Source organism: Canis aureus, chromosome 27 (genome assembly GCF_053574225.1).
Source record: "Canis aureus isolate CA01 chromosome 27, VMU_Caureus_v.1.0, whole genome shotgun sequence".
Taxonomy (NCBI): Eukaryota; Metazoa; Chordata; class Mammalia; order Carnivora; family Canidae; genus Canis; species Canis aureus.
Window position 1 is genome coordinate 39,891,991 of NC_135637.1, and position 12,101 is coordinate 39,904,091.

General features: G+C 39.1%; 1 protein-coding gene across 6 annotated transcripts in view; it reads left to right on the top strand.

The window, feature by feature from the left end:
• Positions 1 to 12,101, top strand: part of PRKG1 (protein kinase cGMP-dependent 1) — a 1,198,597-nt gene that overhangs the window by 835,872 nt on the left and 350,624 nt on the right. The window contains exon 1 of one of the 6 annotated variants that reach the window (XM_077874881.1): positions 7,963 to 8,246. The exons of the other annotated variants lie outside the window; for them this stretch is intronic. Within the exon in view, the coding sequence (XP_077731007.1) occupies positions 8,185 to 8,246 (62 nt within the window). The 5' untranslated portion in view covers positions 7,963 to 8,184. Of the gene's footprint in view, positions 1 to 7,962; positions 8,247 to 12,101 lie in introns of those variants that run through there. 6 annotated transcript variants of the gene reach the window in all.

Here is a 12,101-nt window from a genome sequence, read left to right on the forward strand (position 1 = left end):
AAATGATCACATAGTAACTGAAAAGGATTGGTCAAGCCATCGTCCTTGCCATACGTGAAAACCATCGGGGGAGAGGTTAAACCATACGTGGAATAATATGGATGAACCTTGAAAACATTAAGTGAATGAAGCCCGTCACAAAAAGACCAATATTATAAAATCGCATCTGTATGAGTCACCTTGAGAAGCCAAACTCATAGAAAGTAGAATGGTGGCCAGTAGGGGCCGAGGAGACTGGGGCATTCATTTTAGCTCCTATACTTTCAGTTTGAGAGGATGAAAACCTTCTACAGATGGATGGTGGTGGTGTTTGTACAACGATGTGGATATGCAATGCCATCGAACCGTCTACCTAAAAATCATTAAAATGATAATTTTATGTTATATATTTGTTACCACTTTGAAAAAACAAAATGCATTGCTTTCTTGGAACCCATTCCATGACTCGTTGAATCTGAATTCCTCTTGACTTTCAGGTTTGGAAACCACTGTTCCAGGGCATTTTGACCAAAGGTTTGGTCGAAGAGGTTGGTACTTGCTTTGGGAAAGGTGTGAATCCGCAGACTTGGATAGCATTAAAATCCAACTTGGAAGTCTGTGGTTGGGTATATCATAGTCTTAGAAGATGATTTTTTAAGACTGTACATGCAGTATTTTTTGTTGTGCTTTTTAAGCAGCTTCATCACTGATACATTTGTCTCCCACAGAATGATTATTTCTGTGTTAGAGGAGAAAACAGACTCACAGAGCTCAAGTGATTTGCCCCTCTTATGCAGGTGTGCGCAGCATGAGCGTAAGGGTGGTAGGAAAGATACTCAACTGATGGGAATAGAACCCTGGTCTAAATGAGCGTTTCAGGGATAACAGTTTTATAGATTTTTTTAAAAATTGTGGAATTGTCTTTTCTGCCGTCAGTTACCTGAATCATCTGAATGGAGACCTGTCGGTGATTAGAGATGTGGCAAAAGGTACCTGAAGAGTCGCCACGTCGGAAGGCGTGCAGGTGGTGTTGGGTTCCAGCACCAAGGGCAGGAGTAGAGCGTGTAACTAGGGAAGAAGACACACTATTTGCAGGTGCCTGTCCCTGAGCCCTATACTCCAGAAGGGCTCCCCACTAGTTTCTCCTGGGTGTGGTCCCCGCCCCACTGCATGCCAGGGTCAGGACCCTGGAGTTCCATCATCAGATGGCTCCAACCTCCTTTCCAAAGTCTGGCCAGGCGTCCTCACAGCTCCTTTCTACTCGCCTCGCCATTTGCCCACCCCTGTGCCCGAGCATTGACTAAACAGGCAGCTGTGTCAGTGTGTGTAGGGGGGAGAGGGCGGGGGTTGTGATGGATGGTGTTTGGTGGCACAGGGAATCGGGGCTCTGCAAATATTAGTGATGGGCTTATGTATTCAAATACAAACTATTGAAGTATTTTCCCCTGTTATCACACCCTTTCCTCTTTTCCAGACAAATTGGTAGGCTCCTTTTTTTTTAATTGACTATATTTGGCATATAACGTTATAAATTCACCATGTACACAATGTTAATTGGATATATTGTAATTTGATTGCCACTGTGATGATAATTAGCACCTCCATCACATTATTCTTTTAGTGGTTGGAATAATTAAGTTCTATACTCTCAGCAAGTTTGCTGACCTGTATTTACTGTGCATTATATATATATCTGTATGGCTTGCCTACTATTATTTTTATTTACTGCTTCCAGTTTGCACCCTTAACCATCTGTCTTTTCCCCCCACCCTCGTCACCTGGTAACCACCATTTTACTGTTTTTATGAGTTTGGCTTTTTGAGATTCTGCAAGCAAGATCCTATACCTTGGCATACTCTGATTTTTCTCACTGCATGATGTGCTCAGGGCCCATTCATGTTGTTGCAAGTGTCCTCTTTTCTCATGGCTGAATAATAGTCTCTGTATATCCAATATGTGTGTGTGATGCTGTCACATAGGCCATCACCTGTAGATACATATCTCTGTATCTGTATCTTGCATCTTCTTTATTCATCCATCTATTGATGGGTACCTTGAGCTGTTCCCGTATCTTGGCTTATGCAAACAATGCTGCAGTACACATGTGAATTTCTTGACCTCAGAATTTTGGGTCAATACTAAAAGCTTCTAGAAGATAGTAGGATCCTATCGATTTTTAAAAACATGCATTCACTTAATGAAATTAGAGTGTCAGGAGTCAGATGGAGAAAGAGAAGAATCTTAGAAAGGTTTCTCCTGGACTCACCTGGGAAGGCTGACTAGAAGCACCAGGATTCCCAGCTTGACCAAAGGTCCCCTTCCTCATCTGTGGTCCCAAAAGCAGAGAGCCATTGAGCATCAAGGGTCCTTCGTGACCATGACAGCAGAGAGATGAGAGACTTGACTTCCCATCCTCCGACTCCGGGATTTCGTATGACCTTGAGGAAGACTTCAACAATGAAGGTCATGAGATGGCTAACTGAGAAAGAAGGGTTCCTACCCCAGATCAAATATAATTTGATTGAAGAGATTGAAAGTAAAAATGGGTATTTCTAGCATTCTTGAGCCTACACTAAGATTTATATTTGACATTAGAATCTTTGATTATTGAAGGTCTTAAACAATAATAACCTATAGGATAAGAGTATGTATATAATTGTTACAGCTGCTAATGTTTTATTGAATGATGACTACATGCCAGGTACCTCCTTTAATACATTATATCTGTTATTTTGCTTATGTTCACCCCAACCCTATGCAGTGGGTGATAATATCCACCCCTCCTCTTTTTGTAAGGGAAGGAGGCTGAGGCCTAGAGAAGTCAAACTGCCTACCAGAGGCACAGCTAGTTATTACCAGCAGAGCCTAATTCAGTTTGCTTGTCTTTCCTCAGAAGCCCATATGCTTACTCACTATGCAGTGGTCCTGGGGAAGGAGTTTACATTTTATCACACAGATGATAAACCTCAATGATGTCTCCACAATGGTTTGCTTTATTTACTGTATTTTTACACACAGGAAAAAAATTTTAATTCTTAGAATCTGGTGAGTTAAGAGGTCACCTTTGGAGGTTGGAGCCATGGAGTGATAAGAGCTAAATGCTGCCGATAGACAATAAATCTGGCAGTGATGTGGAGTACACTGAGCAGGCAACAGGAAACTCTGGGAAGGAAGATCAGTTAGAAGGTTGTGCATAGCAGAGTGAAGTGGGATCAATGCCCAATGATCTAATTAGGGGAGCCAAGTGCATCAAGGGTGAAAACCAAACAGAACTAGACAAAACATAAAGTGTTGATGAGCTCACTAACGGGAAGGTTCAGATATCTGTAAGTTAGGAAAGACCCTTACTTAATACTTCATCAGTAGAAATTGATTTCTTCAGTAAGTCAGAGATTTCCACTCTTGTTCAATTGGCATGAGCTGTAGGAAGTTACTGGCGCGCGCGCACACACACACACACACACACACAAGGTACCTGTCAATATTCTTGACATTAAACTTGATACCGACCCAATTTCTTATGGCAGGAAAAAAAAAAAAAAGGACTTCCATTCTCTACATGCTACCTGAAGGTAAGTCATGTGGCTGCAGGCTCTGCTCTAGGATAGAGGACATTGATGAACTATGTCCAGACTTACGTTGGTTGGAGATCCCTTGCCTTATAAATATGGGACTTCATCTAATACCCTGGTTATATTTAAAAAAAGAAAACCTGATGAAATCAAGCCCTTTGCAACTTGGTAGGTTCAAAAAAAAATTTGTTCAGCTAGGAAAAATATTCGAACTCTTTTTGTACATTCCTTGCTACAAAGCCCTCCTGGCTTCCCTCCCTCTGATCCCAAGTCCAGTCTTCCAGGAAATCATGCTGCCTCTATTCCCTACTTTCACCATTTAGTAGAGCTCAAGAGCTTCTCCACCCCCTCCACTGCTCCCACCATTGCCAGGTGCTCACCATCTTTCGGGCGGCGGATGTGGGTTCCTAGCTTCCTGCAGTTGACTCTTCACATAGCCAGGAGAGGGTCCCTTAAATTTGTAAGTAAGATCCTGCCACACCTGCTTAAAATCTGCAGTGTCTACACACTTCACTCATATTGAAGCCAAGTCCTTTGGTGGGGGGCGCGGGTAGACACATGCCCCTTGTGATCTGCCCTCCCCACACCCCCTCCCTCTTAAGCCTTATGCTTTTCTAGTCTCCCCTGGTCACTGAACTGTGGACACTAGAGCCACCCTGCTGCTCCTGCTACCTGCCTGGATCCTCTCTCTTAGGTCTACAGTTAACTGCCCCGCCCCACCTCTCAGATTTCTGGGACAGTCTCACATTATCAATGAGGATGGCCCTAGTCCTGTTTAGTCTGTAACCTTGAACCTCCTCCCATTGCAATCCCTGCTACCCTATGGGACTTTTTCTGATGGAAAATGCTATAGCCCTCATCTAGTGTATTCTATTATGTGTGTGTGTGTGTGTACATATATAATATGTATAATATTTATTATATTTACTATTCACTTTCTTTCCCTGATCAGTATGCAGGAAACTTTGCTTTTGTTAATGAATCCCAAACACCTGCAATGATGGATGGCCCATGACAGGCACTCTAAGTTTTATTGAGTAAATAAGTAATTGAATTTAAACCAGTAGTTTAACAACAGTAAGAACTGTTTTGTTTGAAATGAACCCATTAGGATGCATTTCATTTGGATGTAACCATAATATAGAACAGAAAATTTGGAAAATACAAGAATAAATAAAAAGACTCTCTCTCCACCTAACATATTTGCTAACTTTCTTGTATTTTCCTGCAAAGATTCTACGTATAAAGAGATTTAGTAAAAACAACTATCTCACAGTATCCATAATTAATCCTGTTTTCCTTGTACTAGCATCTTGTAATTTCATGTTCTACATAGTTTTCATCAACAAATCACTTTTAATCACTGTATGTTTCTTCAACTCATGTGGATCTATCAATATTGACTGTATTACGAGTTAAAAATGAGAATATTTCGGTAGCCCAGGGGGCTCAGCAGTTTAGCACTGCCTTCAGCCTAGGGTGTGTCCTGGAGTGCTGGGATCGATTCCCACATTGGGCTCCCTGCATGGAGCCTGCTTCTCCCTCTGCCTGTGTCTTTGCCTCTCTCTGTGTCTCTCATGAATAAATAAATTTTAAAAATCTTTAAAAAAAAGTTTAAAAAATGAGAACACTTAAAAACAATTATTAATTCACTTAAACCCACTAAAAATAAACATTTAATGTTAACATCAAGAGCCAATTTGTAATAAAGGCAACTATATCTTACAAAAACAAAGAGAACTTAACAAAAATAGAAGTCTAAGTTAACATTTTTGCCAATCTGTCAGTATCCGACTTAGTAGAAGAGGTTCACATATTTGCTTCTGCATTTGATCTGTTGAATTTCTCTTGTTTTGTTGAGGTATATGAAAAGATGATACCCAGAGAGATTTGTAGTAGGAAAAGGGAGAAGTACGCGAATGGTCTTTTTTAGATAATTTTGGACATTCTTATTTGATACAGCAGCACAACCCAACAAGTGATAGTTTATTAAAGGTAATTGCAATATGGAATGTGAAACAGTGGCCACATTAAAATCCATTGATCCATCTTGTACTTTGATGAATAGATCTTTCCGCATGCATGAGTTTGTAACATCATGCATTGATCATCTGGAAAATATTGGTTCACTGAGCTCTGTAGAATTTCCAATAAAAAAAAATCACATTTGTTAATATTCACACATCACCAATGATCTCATCAGAATAGTCTTCAAGTATTGGAAAGCTGTTAAGTCCAAAGTGGCACATAAAAGTCATCTGACGTTTTAATTTTCATTTGAAAGTTCAAATTTTATTTATCATTGGCAACAAATCCTGGCTTCTTTGTTTGTTTGTTTCTTTTCTTGAAGTGACAGGCTCACTTTGTTATTTTTTGAAAAATTGTCTGCCAGACAGTCAAGTCTGAATAACCACAGTTTGTTGGTCATGGCCAAGTAAGAATGTGTTCCATTAAAAAAAAAGTGGAACTCTACAGCTTGCAACTCCAGTTACGCAAGAGATTTTCCTTGAGAGACCGCCATCGTGCTTCAGGAAAGGGCTGTTTGTGTACTTGCCATTTTGTCACAATATCCAAAAGATGCATATTCAAGAGTCAAAATGTAATAAAATTAGTGACTTACTGTTTCATCAAAAGTGTTTTAGGGTAAAACTGGCATTTTATTGAATTTTTAACTAAGTCGTGATTAGGAATCTAACAGCAACTCATGGCCTTAATTAGTGTCAAGGGGCCACCATTGCTTCTGCACCAAGGGTGCAAGTATTAACATAGCTGTTCCAGGATAAACCATACGCATGAAAAATTACTCCATCCCGAGTAACCGGTACCACTTGTGTTTGTTGCCAAGAGTTCATATAAAAGATTATCTTCCTTGATGATTAGTTCCTTCTGATATCAGCTAAACCCAAGCAAAACAACAAGGCTAGCCATGTCTGTAGATTCATCCATTTGTAAGGCAAAAAGTACATTTCTGGAAGGAAGATCTTATTTTTGTGCTTGCAGCTTAATCTTTAATTCAACAAGATAGTATATCATTGGAAGGAGACCGTACAATGGTTTCTTTTACAGACTTCATCCAGCGGGCATGGAGCAAAGTCAACCTCTGCAAGGTTTCAGTCGTCTATTGTGGGGTCTTTTCGAGTCATAACGCTATGGTGATTCACCCTGTAAGAGGCTCCACTTACTAATTTGAGAAGTTGTACCAAATAATTTTTGTCTTTTTAAAAAACTTCATCATGCCTACATTTAAGAGCTTAGTTTCCTTTTCCTTAAAATTTCAGTTATTGGGCACAAAGTGACATCATAACTAGCATGATAAGGTTATTTTTTAAATATTCTGTGGTTTAAGACAATAAAGTACATTATCTATAATGCTTAGGGAAAAGTAGTTTTTTTTTAAGGTTTATTTATTTATCCATGAAAGACACAGAAGGGGAGAGACACAGGCAGAGGGAAAAGCAGGCTCCCTGTGGGAAGCCCAATGTGGGACGCCCAATGTGGGACTCGATCCCGGGACCTCGGCATCACGCCCTGAGCCAAAGGCAGACGCTCAACCACTGAGCCACCCAGGCATCCCGGAAAAATAGATTTTGTCAAAACTTTCCTACGTATGGTGTCTCCAAATTTCTTTGGTCAAGATTTATCCCATCCGTGAGTCAGAAGACTCTCTAATGTGTCCTTTTCTATATCTTTCAGTGTCTTTAGGCTTAGAGATTGGCAGCTATAGCTTGATCATAGGAGTCTTACCATCTCCCCTTTCAAAGTCAATGATCCATCCTTTAATAAAGTTTATCTTTTATTTTAAACTCTTAATACCGATAACAATTACAAAATTCTAAGAACTATGATAGCATTAAAGTTTTAAAAGTTACAAATGTTTTTGAGGAAATAAAACTATTATTGCAACAGAAGATATCCAAATGTATTTTCTTCTATTTTTTTTCCACTTTGACACAAGGGTTATCAAGTCTGAATAATCATAGTTTTTCAAGAGTTCAAGAGAATGGTATGTTGGATGATAATAAGGTTATATGTGAGAAAACTGTCTCGTAAGAGCACAGGATTGCTGAAATTATACTGAGTTAAGTTCTGCAAATACATATATCACAAACTTAGGTCCTAGCTTCAAAATTCTAAGAAACACAAGATCATACAAATAAAGCATATTAAATATGCTTTAATACATACAAGCTTATGTATTAAAGCAATGATGTCACCCTGTGTCATATAGTCTCTGGGGGATTCTACTGCACACACATGAAAAATAAGATGAAAAAGGCAAATTACAACTTAGACTATTTGCTTTGACTTTGAGAACCCCCTTGAAAAGGTCTAGGGAGTCCCTGACCTGTCGGATCACATTCCAAGAACTGTTGCTATGTTACGATTGTTATCCTGTGTGTGTTCCAATTTTTGTTGATTGATGGCTGCAATACAGGTCCTTATACTTGGGTTGTCTCTCCCCTCTGTTTAGTTGTTACTTTCAAACAGTAGATTAGCAGAAATTAAGTCATTAAGACTAATTCAGAATGTGGGGCATCCAATAAGACATTTGTCCCAGTGTCTTCAAAAATTCTGTGCCACAGGGAAAGGCGGAAGGGTGTTGTACAGTAAGAGACAAGAGGAACATAAAGCAATGTGTAGAACCTTACTGGATCCTGGTTTGAGAAGAAAAACCAGTAAAGACATTTTTGAACAGTAAGTAACATTTGAATATGAAACAGATCCTAGATGATATTATAGAATTGGAGTTCATTTTTTAGGTAGGAGATTGGTGTTACAGTTATTCAGGAACGCATTCTTATTTTTAGGATATGTATGCTGAAGATTATGAAGTGTATGAAGTGATATCTGTGACTCTCAAATGTTTCATCAAAATATCTACAAGCCTGCTTATGACTACACACACAGAAAAATAGCTAGACTGAAGATGGATAAAGCAAAGATGGCGCAATGCTAACAGTTGCAAATCTGGATAGTAGGGTTACAGGTCATTCTCGAACTGTTCTTCTAGCCTTTCAATTTGTTCAGCTTTTTTCATGGTAAAAAGGTGATTAATAAATCACATATTATCGCTACTCATATCCAGATCATTATAAGACTATAGAAGCATTTTGAAAGTTGCGTGAGGCATTTGCTAACACTTTGACTGTAAATCATGAAGCCCGAGGGGTAAGTGATGAGCTCCACATCGTTTTCATCCTTTCTTCACCAACACTGAGTGGTCTGACCTCAGTCAAACTCTCTGGGTCGCACTTGTCAGGTCTGTAAAATGGGTGACAATGACATGGTTATTTCAGAAGGTTGTTGTAAAACTAACCGTTATGTTCTCTATGAAATCCTGAGCCCAGTGCTTGACAGAGTATGTACCCCTATCTCGTCTTCTGTTACTATCATTGCAAATTGCAAGTCCTCATTTCATTCAATTAGAAAAGCCAATGGGGCACCTGGGTGGTGCAGCCTGTTAAGCATCCAAATCTTGGTTTTGGCTCAAGTCATGATCTCAAGGTCATGAGCTCAAGCCCTGTGTCAGGCTCTATGCTCAGCTGGGAGTCTGCCTGAGATTCTTTCTCTCTCTCTCTCTCTCTCTCTCTCTCTCTCTCTGCTCCTTCCACTCCTTCACTACCCCTCTGTCTCTCAAATCAATTTAAAAGAAGAAAAAGCCAATAGCAAAGCTTTACACATGTTAAATCATCTCTATTGCATTACATTATAATGCATTCTGTAGCTCTGGGCTTATTGCAGGTCCTTAGGGGACAAAATGTTTTAATAGATATGTAAGAATTATTTGTAATTAGAATGCAAATTATTACGGTAAATTATTTTTTACATAAGGTAAAATATTCTCCTTTCCTGTTGAAATGTTTTCTGCAGGTTTGTCCTCATAATTATTTTCCCTTAAGTTTTCTGAATCATAAACAACTTCATCTTGAATTATATGTCCAAATTAGTGGAGTCTAAATTAATGTCTTTTGATGTATTTGGGGAAATTTAACCAACATATTCCATTTGTAGAATTCCAAATTATGAGTATTCTCAATTGTTTTGTTCTTGGGGTTCCAGCTACTGGTGTTGGTTCTTGGAAAGCAAATTAATTAGATGAGAGACTTTACCTAGTGTTTGCAGTAATAAAGATCTTAAGATTTTAGAGATGACTACGGAAGTGTTTTCAGAGCACTTTATTACAGTGAAGCTATTTATTTTTTAAATTGCTTTCCATTTTGTTAAATTTAGAAGTTCTCTGGTTGTTACTGATAACTTTTTACAGTGTTTCTTTTTAAAAATCAACCTTAATTTTTGTTAGTAACAAGTGCTGCTGAAGGCTCTGAGACATTTAAGTTGTAGAAGATCATGATAAGTATTCAATGGAATATTATTCAGGCATGAGAGAAGGAAATCTGGCAGTTTGCATTTGCAACACAGATGAACTTTGAAAGCATTATGCTAAGTCAAAGAAGCCAGACTGAGAAAGACAAATACTGTACTGTATCATGTATATGTGGAACCTAAACAAAAAGTCAAGAGGCGCCTGGGTGGCTCAGGCAGTGAAGCATTTGCTTTGGGCTCAAGTTATGATCTCGGTGTCCTGGGATCGAGTCCTGCATTGGGCTCCCTGCTTCCCCCTCTCCCTTTGCCATTCGGACCCGCCTAGTGCATGCTCTCTCAAATGAATAAATAAAAACATTTAAAAAATAATCAAGCTCATAGAAATATCAAGTAGAAAAGTGGTTGCCGGGGGGTTGGAGGGTGGAAGAAACAGGTAAAGGCTATAGTAAAAGAATGCAAACTGTTAGCCACAATTTAGGATGAATACGATCTGTTTCTCACCTGTAGTATGGTCACATTGACCGTTACCACCGTGAAGTGTCCTAAAGGAAGAAACCTGAGAATACTTTCAACACTCCTCCCCCACACATGTTAAAGATAAATATGTGAGGGTGATAGCTGTGCTAAGAAATTGATGAGAGAAGCGCTTTATGATGTGTATCAAAGCATCATGTGCACTTTAAATATCTTCTAATTTTGTCAATTATACCTTGAAGTTGGAATAAAAGTAAAATTGTAAAAGAGAATTTAAAGTGCCCTCCTAAGATTAATGTTTTTGTTTCCATTTAGTGCATTATGTAGTCAAGTAAATATTAATAGTTTTCTGATGAGTATGAACTCATGAACATGGAAGTATTCATGGTATGACTTGGCATAGATCTAGCACAGGTTGGGATAAATGGTAAGAAGCCTAGAAGTAATACACCTGTCTAGAGAAGGGGGACAATGGTAATGAAAGGAGAAAAAAATCAGTTGTAGTTTGCGTTTTCCACCAATACCCACTGGGATAGAAGCATTCTAATTATTCTTATGTCTTAGGAGACCCTGAGCTATAGCTCATTAAAGGAACAAGGAAGGGCTATATTTTCAACCTGCATCACTCATGGAAACAGCTTCCTCTGTCTTCCTCTCTTCCTGTGATGAGTTCCATCCAGCTGCTGAAATAGACTGCCTTCTGGACGTTAAAACCCAGACGACTAAGACCACAGCAGTAAATCTGGTGAAACAGATGGTCCTGAGTGAATTGTTCTACCTCGGCGTAAAACCCTGGGATTTTATCAATAGGCTTTACACTAAGTAATAGGAATCAGAGTGACAAGTTAACAGTGAAATTTCCATGCTTATATTCAAACAGTATGCTATGGCTCCTTTCATTGTATCATTCGAATCAAGCTGGAATGAGTCGCTAAGTCAAATATCAAGTAATCGAACGTATATGCATTCATTTACCGTCTTATCTCTATCCAAGCATCGAGGTAGGATTAAATGAGAATTTAGTTGCGTATCCCAGTTATGATTTTCCAGTAGAGCTTCAAAAATTACATGTTTTTATGAGTGTTTTTATTTCTTTTAAGGTCATTAATATTTCATATATAGAAGAACTCTTGTGCATTTGGCATCATTCAGTATTTTCATTGGCTGGTCAGAGGTGAACTAATAATTTTCCTGGTCTACTGCATTTGACTCTTTTCTCCACCCTGTCTCATCTGATCCTTGTAATTGTCACAGGAAGCATTCACACATCCATGCTTTCATAGCTTTGCTCAGTGTCAGCTATTGAGCTATTTGTAAATGATGGAAAACACAGGGGTCGAACAAGACAGATAAATTGTTCTTATTTTTGTAGAGTTTAGATTCTAGAACAGAAAACCACAAATACCTGGTTAAGTGTTTAATGTAAGGGATAGAAGAGCTTGTGGTGGGACACTATGACCTAGCTGGAGGGGGCTGAGGAGAGAGAGACCTTCCAAGGTTGTTGGATGAATGCTTAAAGGTCTGAGTTTATCATTGATGAAGCTGTGTCTGAAAGAATGAGCAGGAGTTGGCCTGTAGAAGGACTGTGTGCACACATGCATGTGCACGTGTATGAGTGCCCGTGTGTGTGCACGTGCGTGTTAAAAGGGACCCAAAGAGGCAGATGGAACAGGAGAGAATCTGATGACAGCAGACTGATAAAGCAGAAAACCACTTTCTTCCCATTGTAGCTGAGGCATCTGGGGTCCCACA